The sequence below is a fragment of the Myotis daubentonii genome, chromosome 2 (genome assembly GCF_963259705.1).
Source record: "Myotis daubentonii chromosome 2, mMyoDau2.1, whole genome shotgun sequence".
Lineage (NCBI taxonomy): Eukaryota > Metazoa > Chordata > Mammalia > Chiroptera > Vespertilionidae > Myotis > Myotis daubentonii.
Window position 1 is genome coordinate 91,008,607 of NC_081841.1, and position 19,122 is coordinate 91,027,728.

Sequence of the window (19,122 nt, forward strand, 5' to 3'; positions counted from 1 at the left end):
TTGGGTGTGAAGTTAAAAGGGGGAAGTGAGAATCACCCATCAGCTCCCTCCTGCATTCTCCACACTGGGGATTAAGCCAGCAACTCCCCCAACCCCCACCCCGCCCCCCTCTCCTCCGCAATGTGCCCTGACTGGGAATCGAACCATGACTCCTGATTCATAGGTCGATGCTCAACCTCTGAACACACCGGCGGGACTCTAATTATTATTATTATTATTATTATTATTATTATTATTTTTAAATTTCTTTATTGGTTAAGGTATTACAAATGTGTTCTCATCCCCCCATTAGGGACTCTAATTATTAATATAAACTTAAATAGAATACCGGTTGCTACTCTCTAAAGATGTGTGCGTGGGGCAGCGATCTTGTGTTTTTTTGTTTGTTTTTTTGAGTGATGTGAGTCAAGTTGCTAGCAACTAACTGGAGCATGTTAGGTGGCTCCCGGTACGCCCCCCCCCCCCCGCCCCGCCCTGCCCCCGCCCCGCCCCCGCCCCGCAGGGAGCTCTTTCCCGCGAGACTACATTTCCCAGAATGCCCGGCGGCCAGGAAAGCACGTGGAGTGGTTGTCCTAGGACCCGGCTGGGGGAAGATGGCGGGCTCGCGGTGAGCAGACGTCAAGGTAACCGGTGCCTTTTCCTCCTCCTGTCAGGGAGTCCCTGAAAGCTGAGTCGGGCAGGCCTGGAGGTCTGCCCGCGGTTGTCGCGGCCTCCCGCCTGTGGTTCGCGGCTGGATACAGCCTCTGGCGCCGCCAGTCTCGGGCGTCCGTCCTGCCGAGGGGCCGGCGCGTGGCCGCGCGTGTCCTGTGAGTACCAGCGGCGAGCCTGCGCCCGGCGCCCAAGGACTCCTCCGCGCCCGAGTCTGTGGGATCTGCCCCCGGATGTTGGACCCCGCGCTCCTGGTAGCCTGTCCCTCAGACTCAGGGCCCTCCGAGGCTCTCTGCAGTCTTTGCTTCGGGGCTGAATCCCGGGCCAAGGGATTGACCCTCGGAATTACTCTCCCCGGGGTGACTAATCTGACCCCCCTATGGGTGAGCTGCCTCGGGGCTCGGGCAGAGGAGACCCCCCCCCCCCAAATGTCTTGTTCTGGGTTTGTGCTCAGAAAGCGGGTTTGCGTACCACTCTGGCCACCGACAAAGCACAGGTACGGTGGGCAGCATCGTCTGACCTCTCTGAACCTCTGAGTGTGCGGCATGAAGATGCCCACCTCACCGGCCGGTGGAAGGGCGCATGAAGGGTAGGAAGGTGGGTGGTAAGCTGGGAAAAGCACACTGTGAACTCAGGAGAGCGGTGCTCAGGCACGGACAGGGTTAGGAATGGACCTGCGAGGTCAGGCGAGCAGGCGGGACCGCGTGCGAATCCCGTGTTGCCCGTGTGGGGGAGGGGAGGAGAAAACAAGGGCTGTAGCCGTGCTTGTATTCTTTCATTCGCAGTAGCCATGGACGTTGTGGTTGTTTCCCCATTTACCATGGAAGAAACTGAGGGTCATTCAGTTAATAACTTGCCCAGTGTTTCCCAGTTTGCGACCGACTCTTGGAAGTTACTCATTTAAAGTTTGTACTTAGTTTCATAGTGAATCAAAATAAAGATACCTCTCATGGTTAATATGAGAGTGAGATGAAATGGTAATGAAAGTACCTTGGAAAATGAAAAACCGGTAAACATACAGGGTGGAGCTAAGGTAGGTTTACAGTTCATATGGAAAATAACAATACTCCTTCCTATATAATAAAAGCATAATATGCAAATCGGCTGAATGGTGGAACAATGGGTCAGCGGTAGGTGGGGCCAGCCAGCAGGCCGCTCCAGGCCAGCCAAGGCACATGCCAGCGGCCAGAGGGAGGGGACGGCCATGGGGGGCAGCGGCTGCGATGGGGCCACAGAGGGAGGACATCCCCTGAGGGCTCCCGGATTAATAGGGGGCGCAGGCCAGGCTGAGGCCAGGCTGAATTTTAGTGCAATGGCTTCTAATAAATAATAATATACGAATAAACTATCATGTACTCACAACTGTTGACCTACTTTTGCCCCACCCTGTATATAAGATGGTGAAATTATATTTGGCACTTTAGGGTGTTAATCATCTAAGTATTTTTTTTTTTTTAAATCAGTATTTAATAGGCCACGGATAGGCCTTGTTTAATACTTCCTTTAGTCGGAAACTGAATACCACTTTCAGAGCTGTAATAAGATCCTATGTATCGTACTTGGGACGTTGTACACAGACACATTAGCATATGAAAGAGGATGCTCTGTGTAGCATGTGTGAGTGACTGTTTCTAAGGGTAATTCCACATTTACTGAGCACTCATGAAGTGGAAAGAACTATACTAGGTGCTGAGAACTTTGCATTTAAGAGAAATTGTAAAGGACCTAGTTCTGGGGTTTCTGGTCATGTATTTTGATAATGTTGCTCTTATGTAACATGGAAATGGAAAGCTGTTTAAAAGTTTTGCTTTAGGTGATTGTGGTTCTAGGTAGTGATTCCTATCTTGTCCTTGTAATGGTCAATATATTGTGTCACTTTAATTTACCATAGGGAGCAGTGATTGATTTATTTATTCTTTATCTCTCACTCAGGGATGAAAATAGGTATGCCTAGAAGCAAATTTTAAAAGCATTTTCTTTTCTCTTCAGATCTTTTTCCATACCACCTGATAAAGCATCTTGATTCACCATGGCCATATCAGCAGTGAAATGGGTGCTATCAAACAGAACTTTTTTGAAACATTTCTTTCCGATCCAAAGTAAGTGAGTATTTAATGTTTAAAAAGAGTTTTAAACTTTTTCAAATATAGAAATATGTATTCATTATAGAAAGTTTAAAGCATTTACTTATTGTATGTCTTAGCAGGAGGACTAAGTGGACTCTGTCCCCGGTAGGGGGTGTGCAGGAGGCAGCTGCTGGCACTCGATCTTTCTTTCTCACATTGATGTTTCTTTCTCCCTCTCTCTTAAAATCAATAAAAATATATTTTTTAAAGTATGTCATAGAATAGTATCAATTGTATGATCCCATTTGTACATATAAAAGGTAATTTACCAATATATGTGTGTGTATACATGTACAAATGCAGAATAGAAAGTATGGACCAAGTGGATTATCTGTGTAGACCACAAGTGGGGTTTTAGCTGAGGGCAAGTGAAAGATTGATAAAGAGAAACAAACTTTCTCTGATTTGAGTCATATTTACTATATTTTCACATTATTTTTTTTACATATTTTTTAGTAATAGTAAGCATCAGTAAATAAAGGGCAAAATTACAATCCCATCTTACAAAGATAATCAGTGTTAATGTTTTGGTGTATTCTCTTTGTGTTTTTATATATTTAGCCATTTAAAAAATGTAAATTTTACCTACCATTTCTAAAGAAATGCAATGTAATGTGTGTTTTTTCCCCCCCAAATCTATTAATACATGTTTGAAAGCCAAAATATCAACCCAAATAAATAAGTAGATTATTAAAATCTTATTTCCCAGCCAACCTTACTTTCACCCTTTTTCCTCACTGTCTGAACACTATTCTCCCATTTCTAAAGTAGACATAGTGAGAGAGTTCCCAATGGTTTGCTTTTGCATGTTTAGCTACATCAGCCAAATTTTTTATTTTATTTTATTGATTTTAGAGGGAAAGCTGGGGGGCAGAGAGAAACATCAATTGGTTGCCTCCCATACATACCCTGACCCGGGTAACCCACAACCTGGGTATGTGCCCTGACCCAGGAATCGAACTGGCAACCTTTCCAAGCTTGGGCAGACGCTCAGCCATGTGAGCCACACTGGCCTGAGCAGCCTATCTTTTATGCATTTCTGCCTCATTTGAATATCTTTGTTTATGTTTCCTGTTTACTCTCATTTGCAATAGAGTGTTTATTGAGTTAAGGGGGAAAGAGTTTGAAGAGTAGGATTAGAAGTATAAGTAAAAATATAATGATCTGCCAAAACCCGTTTGGCTCAGTGGATAGAGCGTGGGCCTGCAGACTGAAAGGTCCCAGGTTCGATTCCAGTCAAGGGCATGTACCTGGGTTGCAGGCACATCCCCAGTAGGAGATGTGCTGGAGGCAGCTGATTGATGTTTCTCTCTCTTCGATGTTTCTAACTCTCTATCTCTCTCCCTTCCTCTCTATAAAAAAAAAAATCAATAAAATATATTAAAAAAAAATAAAAATAAAAATATAATGATCTAAGTAAACGGAGGAGGAGATTGCTAAGAGACTTTTGATGTAAAAATCAGAATCAAAACAAAACAATAGTCAGCCCTTGATTGCCTGGGAACATTTTTGTGGAGAATTGTGAGTGAGACCCCTGCTGCTTAGCCTCCCCTTTGCCCTGACAGAAACCCAGCCCCAAGACTGATGGAAAATCAGACCTAATCAGTTTTTACCTAATCCATGTCCTGAAACAGCAGTTAGTCCTCACTTGGGTTAATCTGTCCTAGGGTAAGTGACATTTGTCTATGTGTACTTTACCCACTAGATTGTAAATTTGTGCACTAATTTATTTTGGTTTCCTCAGTGCCTCTCATTCATGGTAGGTGATAAATAAGTGTTGAACTGATCTGAATGGATTGGAGTTGTCAAAATTTAACTAAAAATTAATGTAAGTTACCCCGGAAAATTGTTCCATTATCATCCTGGTACTCAGTGACTACCTGACTTCTTGCATCCTAAGCCCCTATACTGCATAATTTCTATTACTATTATTGGAGTATAGAATTAATATTATTGCTATTTTATACCAAAAGGAAGAATATTAATATTAGAGGCACAGCAAAACCATGATTAAGGAAGAAAATTAATGAGCAAAAATAAAAAGGCCTCCCTATATTTCAGAAGGAACTTCTTAAACCTTCCAAAATATACAGTCAGCATGAGAATGTGGAACATTTTCTCTTTTTTAGCATATTAAGTTGTTTGATCTTTACAACTTTGAAGATGAAGGAACTTGAGTTCTCTGGCCTTCAGAAACATACCCAGGGTTGTATAAGTGGTAAATGAGAATTGTGATCAAAACCGAGGTCTCCCCATCTTACTTTGTCCAATACACTTCCTGCTGTACCGCCTTACCTGTAGTAACTTAAAATATTGAACATGTGTAGATTAAGTGGGGTTATCACCTTTTATTTTTTAAAAAAAATAGAGAGCAAAACATGGATCAGTTGCCTCCATGTACGCACCCTGACTAGGGGACCAAACCCACAATTTGGGCATGTGCCCTGACCAGGAATCAAACCAGTAACCTTTTGATGCACAGGATGATGCTCATCCAACTGAACCACACCAGCCAGGCTTAGCTTTTATATATCTTATTAAAATGCAGTTAAGCATATTTATGTAACAGTAGCCCATAAGTTACAGAGAACTGACTCTTCATTGGAATTCTTTTGGGCACATTTAGTTGTTTTGGGTTGATTGATGTTAACTTGTCCTAATGATATATTTAGAACCTCTGGTACTTACTGTAACTAGAATTTTCCTCTTGATAAAATGTCATATGAGTTTTTCAAGTATTAATTATGCAGAAATTAACATTTTAGAGGCAGTTTGGCAGCCACTATTTTTTAGTAGCCACTACAGTATGAGGGACACATTAATGTACATGGTGTGGTTATTGGCCTTAAGGAATTTACTTAGATTTGTAGGTGAAACAGACATCTATAGAAACTAGAAATATCTGGAGAATGAGGTAGAATGTGATGTATGTCATGAGGGTACAGATGTCTGTAAGTGCAGAATAAGAATTATACAGAGTTTCTTGTTGAACTAAAGCACTGTTGTCTTGTGTTTTCCCTCCTGCCTAGTTAAGAACACTTAATAATGTGTGGCCTGCCCCTGCCACCCAACCCTGTTTCTTTCAGCGAGCATGTACCTCACCTAGCTGGTTTATATTCAAAGACTAAAAGTTCTTTTAAAATTAATCCAGGCATAATTAGGAAGATCCTCCATAGTGCAAAACAAGAAAATATAAATCGTGTGAATGTTTTTTTTACTTTATCCTCTGATTTCTCTTACTGACTGCTTCTTTGTATTAGCACAGTTAATTGAAAATTAATGAATCTTTTGAGAGATGAGGTTAGATTTCTAATTCTTTGTATTTTGTTTTCTTACATCAATGAATTTTGGGGTTGACATTTTGCTGAACATTCTTGTATGATAATAGTGAATTTTGTTAAGGTACTTTTTTTTCTTTGGGGTTAGAATTTATATTTAGACCTCTAAATATAATGTAATCCTTGGAGAAAGGGTAGGTATACAAGAAGGAAGAGACACATCTTTTTTACATATCTTAATACACCTCAATAACAGATACAGAAAAGATTGCAAAGAAGGTATAGCAATGTCATATGAAATGTTGGTTGTGGGATGTATATAATAGACAAGTCTCCCTTCTGTAATGGAGGTTGTTGCATGGGGAGAGGGTAAGGATTTTTATGCAAGAATAGCATTTGACTTCGAAGGATGAGTGATACTTGAACAAAGTGGGGATTGTGTTTCATACTGAGGAGCAAGAGGCCCAGTTGGGCGAAGGGAGAGAGAGATATATAGCCCAGATATATTTGGAGCTTTTAACTATACTGAGCTACATTTACATTTTTTCTTTATATTTAAAAGAACACCCTTTCCCTAAACAGGAGATCCTTTCAAATAAACTTTTTAAAAAGTAATTATGGCTCTTAAATTTGTAGGTATTCTAAAAAAGAAAACTGTGCTTTGAAATATGAGCATTTTGATTAATGGAAATTAATTTTGAACAATTTATTTTGTATTTTATTACTTAACACTAGAGGCCCAGTGCACAAAAATTTGTGCACTGGGGCGGGGGGGGGGGATCCCTCAGCCCGGCCTGTGCCCTCTCGCAGTCTGGGACCCCTCGGGGGATGACCACCTGCTGGCTTAGGCCCGCTCCCTGCGGGACTGGGCCTAAGCTGGCAATCAGACATCCCTCTGGCAGCCTGGGAGCCCTCGGGGGGATGTCCACTTGCCAGCGGGGAGCAGGCCTAAGCTGCAGTTGGACATCCTTAGTGCTGCTGAGGAGGTGGGAGAGGCTCCCACCACCACTGCTGTACTGGCAGCCATCAGCCTGGCTTGTGGCTGAGCAGAGCTCCCCCTGTGTGAGAACACTGGCCACCAGGGGGCAGCTCCTGCATTGATCAGTGTGTGTGATAGTGACCAGTCATTCCTAGTCGTTCTGCTGTTAGGGTCAGTTTGCATATTACCCTTTTATTATATAGGATAGAGGCCTGGTGCATGGGTGGGGGCCAGCTGGTTTGCCCTGAAGGGTGTCCCGGATCAGGGTGGGGGTCCAGCCTGGGTGCCTGGCCAGCCTGGGTGAGGGGCTGATGGCTGTTTGCAGCTGTTCACACCCCCTTCAGAGTGGGGGTCCCCACTGGGGTGCCTGGCCAGCCTGGGTGAGGGGCTGATGGCTGTTTGCAGCTGTTCACACCCCCTTCAGAGTGGGGGTCCCCACTGGGGTGCCTGGCCAGCCTGGGTGAGGGGCGGATGGCTGTTTTCAGGATGGCCACACCCCCTTTAGGGTGGGGGGATCCCACTGGGTTGCCTGGCCAGTCTGGGTGAGGGGCTGAGGGCCGTTTTCAGGCTGGCCAAGCCCCCCGGCGACGGAAGCTCCCAGCCTCTCCTTTTTTTCTTTTTTATTCTGAGATTTATTTACCTTCTACAGTGGGGCCTTGACTTACGAGTTTAATTTGTTCCATGACGGAGCTCGTAACTCAAATTACTCGTATGTCAAATCAAAAAGTGAATGAGTGAGACATGTGATGCTGGGCTGATGTTGTGGCGTTCACTGTGACGTTCACTGCGCCAACTAGCGGTGGGGTATCTGAAGCTGGCTCGTAACCCGAATTTTAGCTTGCAACTCAAAGCAAAAAATCAGCCAAGAATCGGGTCGTATCTTGAAAAACTCGTTAGTCCGGACACTTGTAAGTCAAGGCCCCACTGTATATCGAAACTTTGTTGCCTTCAGTGGAGCTCAGAGCCTGCCAGGAGGGGTGGGAAGCTTGTCTTCCTCCATCACTGGAGCAACCAAGCCTCCTGCTTGCTCCAGCTCCGTGGCTGCCGGCTGCCATTTTGTTTGGGTTAATTTGCATATAGTTGCTCTGATTGGCTGGTGGGCGTGGCTTAATGCGTAGCGAAGGTATGGTCAATTTGCATGTCTGTCTTTTATTAGATTAGATGCCCCCTTTATGAACTGTGCACTCCATTCACGTGAATGTTTTTAGAATACCCATATTATATTCTTTGTTACCTCTGGTCCTAAGCACTTGTTACTCCTTCTGCAAGCAACATTTTACTCATCCCGTACTAACTCCTATTTATTTACTCATCCTTCAGAATATCTTAGACATCATCTCCACTGAAAAGGCATTCTTGAGCCTATACAGTTCTGTTTTGTTTTTTAATCCTCACCTGAGGATATGTTTTTATTGATTTTTTTTTTTTTTAGAGAGAGAGAGGAAGGGAGGGAGGGAGGGAAGGAGGGAAAGAAAGAGAGGAACATAGATGTGAGAGAGAAACATCAACAGGTTGCCTCCCAAATGCTCCCTGGGGGATGGAACCTGTAAGCTAGGTATGTACCCTGACCAGAATCAAACCCACAGCCTTTTGGTGTATGGTAAGACACTCTAACTGAGCCACTTGGCCAGGGCTATACAATTGTGTTTATAACTTTTCTGTGTTCCCTTCTCTTTCCAAATACTTAATCCATCCTAACAGGGCTTATTTTTTTATTGGAAATTGTTCACTTGTCTGTCTCTCACCAGACTTGTACCCTTTCTTAGGGCAGGGACTGAATCTTACTTGTTGAATCCAGGGCCCTTAATACATGCCTACTTCATAGTAAATAGTTACTATCGATTGAATGAATGAAGCTATCTTTACATTTATGTGAGAACATATCCTCAAATTAACAAAGTCCATTTTATTTTTTTGGGTTTTTACAGATGGAGCTTTATACTGTGTTTGTCATAAATCCACATACTCTTCTCTTCCAGATGACTATAATTGGTATGTATTAAAATTCAATTGAAAAAATAACAGTCTGTTAGCTGTATCTGAATTGATTTAATTTTATTTCTTATTTGGGGTTTTTCTGCTTCTTTTTAGTATTCTTTCTTTCTTCTTCTTTTTTTTAAAAATATATTTTATTGATTTTTTACAGAGAGGAAGGGAGAGAGACAGAGAGTCAGAAACATCGATGAGAGAGAAACACCGATCAGCTACCTCCTGCACATCCCCCACTGGAGATGTGCCCGCAACCCAGGTACATGCCCTTGACTGGAATCGAACCTGGGACCTTTCAGTCCGCACGCCGACGCTCTATCCACTGAGCCAAACCGGTTTTGGCTAGTATTCTTTCTTTAATTTTGTTTTTTAAAATGATTTCAGTGATCTTGTGTACCCAGTCTATGGGCTTATAACCATTTCAAATAAAAATCATTACCATTGTATTTCAGTAAATACTTTATTTTAAGACAGACATACTGTTAGAAATGCTATCTTTTTTTCCTGAAGCATTCTTTAGAAGTTTCTTGAAAAATTTAGTTTTTATAGTTTTGTCTTAGGGTTTATATCTATTAGCTTATGCAGTTATTTATCTTATCTTTTGTTTGTCATTGAATAATACAAATCACAAATATTAATTCAACCACAGTTTATTCTAGTCACTATGCTAAGAACTGGGAATAGCATGAATAAGATGTTGTCTTTTTTTCTCTACAGCAGAGGCTGATGTGCAGAAACCAACATATTTTCTTAAGCTACATTTTTTTATTGCAAATTTTAGTAAAAATATATTTTCTTCCCTGTTGACACTATATAGTTTTTTTAAAAAAATATGTTTTGTTTTTCAGTTTTAAATGTATTTTTATTGATTTCAGAGAAGAAGGGTGAAGGAGAGAGAAATAGAATCATCAATGAGAGGATCATTGATTGGTTGCCTCCTGCATGCCCCCTACTGTGGATTGAGCCTGCAACTTGGGCACGTGCCCTTGACTGGAATTGAACCCGGGATGCTGACGCTCTATCCACTGAGCAAAACCAGCTAGGGCAAAAATATATGTTTTTATTGATTTTAGAGAGAGAAAGGAAGGGAGGGAGGGAAAGATAGAGAGGAACATCGATGAGAGAGAAACATTGATCGGCTGGCTGCCTCCTGCATGGCCCCCACTGGGGATTGAACCCAGAATCTGGGCATGTGCCCTGACCGGGAATTGAACCTCCTAAACAGGAACCTCCTGGTTCATAGGTCGATGTCCAACCACTGAGCCACACCCACAGAGTGACACTATGTAGTTTTAATTGTACATTTAGTAAGTGTCTAAGATAGTGATGAAATTAGACAAGGTCTAATTTGACCCTGAAAAGAATGAATCTTATAGGTGCATTTGATCCTTCATCAAAATAATTTGATAGATTTAATGTTCATTGTATTTAATCTTAAATGTTCATGGTATTTAATCTTAATAACATGGTGAAATAACCTTATCCTGTGTTAGCTAAAATACACTTTATAGTTTAATTGCTGGTCTTGCTCAAATCTGGTTGGTGTTGAAATACTAGAAACTTAAATTTATATATACCTAGGAAGCATATGTTTAATAAAAGCTGAATGCTGTGCTCCTTAGAATGTCTGTAGATCTAAGTACAATATTAGTTGCCAGTTTTTGAAAAAGAAACTTGGTAAGTTGGTACCTGAAAGAATGAATTCCAGTCAGAGCATTCCTGGAAGTGTTTAGAGGAATACTGCCAAAATGTGTTCTTCTGAGGGAATTAATGGAGAGAAGGGATAATATTCAGTAGTTCCCAAATTGGTTTGACCATAGAATTCTTTTTTTTTTTAAATTTATTTTATTGATTTTTTACAGAGAGGAAGGGAGAGGGATAGAGAGTTAGAAACATTGATGAGAGAAACATCGATCAGCTGCCTCCTGCACACTCCCTACTGGGTATGTGCCTGCAACCAAGGTACATGCCCTTGACTGGAATCGAACCTGGGACCCTTGAGTCCGCAGGATGACGCTCTATCCACTGAGCCAAACCAGTTAGGGCCATAGAATTCTTTTATTGGAAGTTTTTTACAGTTGTACTGTTTGTCAAAGGAACTTGAAATGCTGATCTAGACAAATGTTTCAATCTTTATGACTAGAAATTCAAGTGATCCTTTACCTGGAAGATTATGTACTTCGCTGATCTTCACCTTTAATAATTCAACCAAGTAATGTCCTCTGACTTTTTGAAGTTGTTAGATAAGAAAAAGAAGTTCTAATAATAGTGACAAACATGAAGGTCTCTTCCAAAGATCTGGATAGTCTAAAAAACAAATAATTTGAAGAGTACCTTAGATGTAATAATGAGTGAGGCCTTAGAGGTTTGTTGTGGTAGTAAACTGACATGTTTTGCGGGGTGGTTTGAGTTGTTATCTATTATATGGTACTAGAGGCCTGGTGCACGAAAATTTGTGCACTGGATGGGGGGGAGGGCGGTCCCTCAGCCCGGCCTGCCCCCTCTCACTGTCCAGAAGCCCTCGGGATGTCCTACTGATGGCTTAGGCCCATTCTCCATGGGGAGTGGGCCTAAGCCACAGTCTGGCCTCCCTCTACAGGAGGCAACTGGGCTGATCAGGGGAAGGCACAGCTCCCATCAACCCACTGCTGCTGCCACTGCCAGCCACAGCGGCTCTGAGGCCCGAGCCTCGGGCCTTGTAGCCGCCGGGGCTCATGGCTGCTTGAGCCCATGACAGCCCCATGCCTCGCAGCCGCTGTGGTTTTGTCTGGATGGATGTCCGGAAGACGTCCACCCTAATTAGCATATTACCCTTTTATTGGTATAGATCATATCAGTTTGCCGGTCCAGTAAAGTGGCATCTATTCTTCAGGGATTCATGAGTAATTAACCCATTGTATGCCATAAGCGTTTGTAGACATAAGCGCCACACGCCACGTGTGTCTATAAAAAAAAATGTTTTCCCTAAGTGACAGTCCTGACCAACTTTAAAATCATTTTTCATGAGAATTTTGAGCTGAAAATATTCAAGAACACCTGAATTGTGAATATTTTATCTATTTTTATAATATTCATTGCAAATTGATTTTTTTAATTCAAAATATCGTGGCGTGTTGGGATGGTTTTTGTTTTGGACGCCTGGCAGTTAACTGGTTAATTTTAGCACCCAAGAGTATCATTCTGCCTTGAATACAGTATACCTCTGTTTCTGAAACATTCTTTTCAGCAAAGTAGAACTTGCTTTGACATCTGATGGCAGGACGATAGTTTGCTATCATCCTTCTGTGGATATTCCGTATGAACACACCAAGGTATGTATGAAAAAATCATATAGCTTTAATTTGCTGTTAGAAGTATTCACATTTCCTGTGGTATCTAAAGAAGGATTTCCATGGGGAGCCATGGATGTTTTTTGTTTATTTGTTTCTCAACTAATAAATTGTAGATTGGACTGTACAAATAGAAACATTCTTTTTTAAAAAAAATATATTTTAATGATTTTTTACAGAGAAGAAGGGAGAGAGATAGAGAGTTAGAAACATCGATGAGAGAGAAACATCGATCAGCTGCCTCCTGCACATCTCCTACTGGGGATGTGCCCGCAACTCAGGTACATGCCCTTGACCGGAATCGAACGTGGGACCTTTCAGTCCGCAGGCTGACGCTCTATCCACTGAGCCAAACCGGTTTCGGCAGAAACATTCTTGAAAACATTTTAATGTTAGAATAAAGTATGTTCTTTCTGAACCCGTATTCACAAATCTCATGATGATAGTATATAACATTAAATAAAAATCCTCAAACAAACTAAAATAATAATATGAAATAAAATCCTCAAACATGACTTAAAATTTAGACTTGACTTACAATGACTCTTTTCTCCAGGAAGTAGGCCCTTTGAGTCTCTAGACCAGCGGTTCTCAACCTGTGGGTGGCGACCCCTTTGGGGGTCGAACGACCCTTTCACAGGGGTCACCTAAGACCATCGGAAAACACATATATAATTACATATTGTTTTTGTGATTAATCACTATGCTTTAATTATGTTCAATTTGTAACAATGAAAATACATCCTGCATACCAGATATTTACATTACAGTTATGAAGTAGCAACGAAAATAATTTTATGATTGGGGGTCACCACAACATGAGGAACTGTATTAAAGGGTCACAGCATTAGGAAGGTTGAGAACCACTGCTCAAGACCCTGGAAAGCATATTGTATATAAAGTTCCTAGTCATGTGTAGAAATACCAAGGAAGACTGGCTTTAAGAAAGTTAAAATGATTTGTATTTTTGCTTTTCTGGTCATTTATATTTGAATCTAGAGCATGTTGATTATCTTCCATAGATCCATGTAGAAAGATCCTTCTTTTTTTGCTTCTGCCTTGGTATATGTTTTATTAAAAATACTAATATTCTAGTCTGGCCAGTATGGTTCAGTGGTTGAGCATTGACTTACGAACTAGGATGTCACAGTTCAATTCCCAATCAGGGCACATTTGTGGGTTGCAGGTTCGATCCTCAGTAGGGGGTGTGCAGGAGACAGTCAGTCAATGATTCTTTCTCATCATTGATGTTTCTGTCTTTCTCTCCCTCACCCTTCCTCTCTCTGAAATCAATAATATATATATATGTATATATATATATATTTTTAAATATATATATTTTTAAAAACTAATATTCTAAAAATGTTTTCCAAATTTAGGATTTCTTGTTTAGGAAAATAAAGATACTCCACCAGGGGCAAAAAAATAATGATTGGAAAAATAAAGTAAAAATATAAGTACTAGGCAGTTCTTTTTGGTGATTGATGTAATGGAAATTTTTGAAAATCACATTTTTAAAATTCTTAAGAAATTAAGAAAATTCAGGATGACAGTTACGAATGTTTTATGAAGTTGATATTCAGTTTTATTTTAGTTTTTCCTTTTTACTGAAACATTCATGTACCCTTTCTTTGAAGTTGATCAAGAAGATCAAATACTGCCTAATAATCAATTCTGAGTCTGCCAGAGGCTCTTGGTATAGACTTCGAAGAATCCAGTAATTCCTATGTCTTTTATCTGTATACCCAGAAAACAAATCTCTTTTTACTCATATACAACAGAGAGAATTTGTGATGTGTTAGAATTGGGTCTGCTTGGGAATAGGACCGTAGACCATGAATATTTATTAACCCTTGAAAATCACTTAACTTCTTGATAATGTTTAAAACATTTAATTTTTAACAGTAAGTTTAATAACCTGAAAGAGAGGAAACTGTAGGTTCCATTCCCATATGTGCTGATACCTCTGTGGATCTGATAGTAGCTTGCAAAGACATTTATTAATATTTTACTTTACAAAAAAGAGATGATAAAGTGTCATAAGGAGCACTTTTTCTTTTTTTTAAAAAAAGTAGGTTTTTATTGATTTCAGAGAGAAAGGAAGAGGGAGAGGGGGGGAGGGTAGGAGGGAGGGGGGAGAGAGAAAGGAGAAAGAGAGAGAGAGAGAGAGAGAGAGAGAGAGAGAGAGAGAGAGAAATAAACATCAATGATGAGAGATAATCATTTATCGGCCTCCTACACGACCCACACTGGGTATTGACTGCAGCGTGGCCATGTGCCCTGACTGGGAATCAAACCATGACCTTTGGGTTCATAGGTGGACCCTCAGCTGGGCAAGGAGCACTTTTTCTTTAAAATACATTTATATAACCTTTTCTGTTTGAGGATATAAAATAAATGTTAATAGCTACCTACCATTATTGAACTCTTAGGTAATGAGAGACAGCTAAGCATACTCTATATCAGTGATGACGAACCTTTTGAGCTTGGCGTGTCAGCATTTTGAAAAACCCTAACTCTGGTGCCGTGTCACATATAGAAATTTTTTGATATTTGCAACCATAGTAAAACAAAGACTTATATTTTTGATATTTATTTTATATATTTAAATGCCATTTAACAAAGAAAAATCAACCAAAAAAATGAGTTCGCGTGTCACCTCTGACACGCGTGTCATAGGTTCACCATCACTGCTCTATATTATTTCACTTAATCCTCATCAAGTCTTTATTAGGTATCTATTACTTCTCTGACTTTACAGAAAGGGAAATGAAGAGCTTAAATAACTTGCTCAAGGTCACAGAACTAATAAGTGATAGAATCATAGGCTGAAGCCCAAGTCCTTTACCTCTTCATTATACATCCTCCTGATTCCCTCCCACACTACATTAAGTGTTTCCTTATTTCTGCTTCTGTCAAATTGTTACTTCTAAATCTAACTTTGAAGGCCTTTCATAATCTGGTTTCTTGAGATCCACATTTTTGTTTTTAAACCATTAAACGTTTACTTTTGTTTATTTTATTTTATAAAAAATATTTTTATTGATTTTAGAGAGGAAGGGAGAGGGATAGAGAGATAGAAACATCAATGATGAGAGAGAATCATTGATCGGCTGCCTCCTGCACGCCCCCTACTGGGGATGGAGCCCACAACCCAGGCCTGTGCCCTTGGCCAGAATCAAACCTGGGACCCTTCAATCCGCAGGCCCATGCTCTATTCACTGAGCTGAGCCAACCTGGTTAGGGCTGTATTTGTTTTTTAAATGTTTTTATTGATTTGAGAGAGAGAGAGGAAGGGAGAGTGACAGACAGAAACACTGATGAGAGAGAAACATTAGTTGGCCGTCCCCTGCATGCCCCTAACTGGGGGGTGGCGCCCAAAACCCAGGCATGTGCCTTGACTGGGAATAGAACCATCAGTTTTTTGGTGTAGAGGACAAGAACCAACTAACTGAGTCACACCAGTCAGTGAGATCTTTTTTTTTTAAATGACCTATTTATTTTGTGTTCTTACCTTTATTTCTTTACTCATAAGGTTTGGTTATCCCTTATAGAATACATTCTACCCTCTGACAAGTCTCTGATTTGGCTCCCATTCTACTTCGCACTGATATCTTTGTTACTTTGCATTTCTGATAATCTTGTGCCACCTTCATACATTTATATATTGCCTTTTAAAGAGGTCTTATTGTTTCATGTACATAAGCTAAGTAAATGTAAGTGTATGCTAAAACATTCTCAAATTACCATAAAGAATCATTTTTTGGCATTTCAGTCATCTAAACACATGGAAGTTTTTCCTGCTTCCATTATATATAAGAAATTTTCTGCCCTAACTGGTTTGGCTCAGTGGATAGAGCGTCGGCCTGTGGACTGAAGGGTCCCAGGTTCGATTCCAGTCAAGGGCATGTACCTTGGTTGGGGGCACATCCCCAGTGGGGGGTGTGCGGGAGGCAGCTGATCGATGTTTCTCTCTCATCGATGTTTCTGACTCTCTATCCCTCTCCCTTCCTCTCTGTTAAAAAGTCAATAAAATATATTTTTTTAAAAATGAAAAAAAGAAATTTTCTTCTTTTATTTTTACACAATTTTCTTTTTATTTATAAGGAAATCAAGTATATACTCACCGTGTCCAGGCTGTCTAGCCCAACCTAAGAAATGTAATCTTTTATTTTTTTTAATATATTTTATTGATTTTTTACAGAGAAGAAGGGAGAGGGATAGAGAGCCAGAAACATCAATGAGTGAGATCTATCAGCTGCCTCCTGCACGCCCCCCAGTGGGGATTCGCCCACAACCAAGGTACATGCCCCTGACCAGAATTGAACCTGGGACCCCTGAGTCCGCAGGCCGATGCTCTATCCACTGAGCCAAACCGGTTCGGCTGTAATCTTTACTAAATCAGTCTTCAAACCCACCCCTTTCCCATGCTTTTTACTGGCATTTCTTTTTTTTTCTTAATTTTTTTTATTGATTTTTTTAGAGAGAGAGGAAGGGAGAGGGATAGAGAGACAGACACATTGATGAGAGAGAATCATTGATCGGCTACCTCCTGTACACCCCTACTGGGGATCAAGCCTGCAACCCCGGGCATGTGCCCTAACTAGGAATTGAACAGTAGCCTCTTGATTCATGGGTTGATCCTCAACCACTGAAGCATTCCAGCCAGGCTCTTTTTTAAAAATTGAATTTATAGGGGTGACATTGGTTAATAAAATTATATAGGTTTCAGATGTACAGTTGTATACTACATCATCTGTATTTTGTGTTCACCACCCAAGGCAAGTCTCCAGAAATGTCCTTTTCAATGAAAGATTTTTCATGTATTTTACTTAAATTTTATTCAAGGTAGAGACTGTAAACTTTGAATTAAAAATAATAATAGACGCTATTTACAGTTTTAAGAAATAGAAATTAATATAATAGGTCTTTTTTATTGAGGGGAAAACAGAACTTTAAATAAGAACTTTATTATTGGAAAAGAAACCCAAAACTTGATGTGAGAAGAAAAGTATTTCTTATTCTTTAATGAATAATGCAACTAAGTGAAGCTCTGTTCTAATAATTCACCTATCCACCTTGAGGTACTGTAATGAATTCTTGAGAATCATAATTGTTTTATCATAAACTCTATCAAATGCTGGCTGATATTCCCATATTTCGATGCTATTTATTGCTGATTATTTTGTAGCCTATCCCTCGGCCAGATCCTTTGCATAATTATGAAGAAACACAGGATCAAATACTGAAAACCAGATTAGAAGTAAAAGATGAACACTTGGAGCAAGGACCCATGATAGAACAACTTAGCAAAATGTTCTTTACTACTAAGCACCGTTGGTATCCTTATGGACAGTAAGTTGTATTTTCTTTTTTTCAACTTGCACTAACACTGAAAGAACACGTAACTTACCTTGCATTAACACACTTCTGCATGGTGAAATTAACATTGAGGTATAATTGACATTAATTTCAGGCATACAGCATAATGATTTAATACATATATTTTCTTTATCCATTCATCCATTGACGTACACTTAGACTATTTCCATGTCTTAGCTATTATAAATAAAAATGCTGCAAAGAACATAGGGGGCATATATCTTTTTGAATTAGTAGTTTTGTTTTCTTTGGCTAAATATCCAGAAATTTCCTTCCCCTTCCTCCCCTCTCTTCTCTTTCCCCTCCTCCTCCTCCTCAAAAATCAATGAACATGTTCTTGGGTGAGGATTAAAAAATTTTTGTTTTCATTCTCTGATAGTCATTTAACCTATTGTTTTTATCTTCCTGATAATTTATTTTGTTTTGACCCCTTAATCCAGCGGTTCTCAACCTGTGGGTCGCGACCCCTTTGGGGGTCGAACGACTCTTTCACAGGGGTCGCCTAAGACCATTGGAAAACACATATATAATTACATATTGTTTTTGTGATTAATCACTATGCTTTAATTATGTTCAGTTTGTAACAATGAAAATACATCCTGCATATCAGATATTTACATTACGATTCATAACAGTAGCAAAATTAACAGTTATGAAGTAGCAACGAAAATAATTTTATGGTTGGGGTCACCACAACATGAACTGTATTAAAGGGTCGAGGCATTAGGAAGGTTGAGAACCACTGCCTTAATCCATTTCTTTAACAGATTTTGTTGCAAAAAAACAAAACTAGGGTACACAGCAAATAATTGGGCAGTATATAGTGTTCTCAATTCCTTTAGTAGTCTACAATTGCCCCTCTGTTAGTTTGTAAGTGCTAACATTTTATTACATTGATTCTGACCCCTATCTGATTCTGGCTTTAATGTGTTTTTCTCTCTCCGCTACCAAAATATGAGCTTGCTTTTTTCATTGTTTATGTTTGTTCTTATTCACTGTGTCCACCAATAACCAGCAGTGGGCTGGCATGGCACGTTTATGGCTCAACATGCTGTGGGATTAATGAAAATATATTTATTGAGATGTCCTAAGTGCTAGATAATCAGATGCACAATCCTTATTTTCAAGTTGTTTATTGGCAAGGAGGAAATGGAGAGTAAAAAACAAGAGTGGTTGAACCTTGAATTAAGCCATGGGGAATGGGAAAAAGGCTCCACTGGCAGAGAAAATATTATGTGTTAGAATGTACTGGGGAATTTGCAAGTAGTTCAGCTTGGATAAGACCCAAAATATGAGAAGGGAATGTAGGAAGGGCCTTATGAAGGATTTTATGTTGTGCTGAGGAGTTTATATCATATTTTCATTGCCAAGTTTTAAGAAGCAAACTGACA

At 40.1% G+C, this 19,122-nt stretch overlaps 1 protein-coding gene across 8 annotated transcripts in view; it reads left to right on the forward strand.

The window, feature by feature from the left end:
- Positions 1–531: 531 nt before the first annotated feature.
- MRPL42 (mitochondrial ribosomal protein L42) overlaps positions 532–19,122 on the forward strand; it is a 28,791-nt gene continuing 10,200 nt past the window's right edge. The window contains exons 1-5 of one of the 8 annotated variants that reach the window (XM_059683790.1): positions 532–623; positions 2,581–2,747; positions 8,960–9,023; positions 12,247–12,331; positions 17,541–17,704. In XM_059683790.1, the coding sequence (XP_059539773.1) occupies positions 2,678–2,747; positions 8,960–9,023; positions 12,247–12,331; positions 17,541–17,704 (383 nt within the window). In that variant the 5' untranslated portion in view covers positions 532–623; positions 2,581–2,677. The other 7 variants (XM_059683788.1, XM_059683789.1, XM_059683793.1 and 4 more) reach the window with 7 other exon arrangements.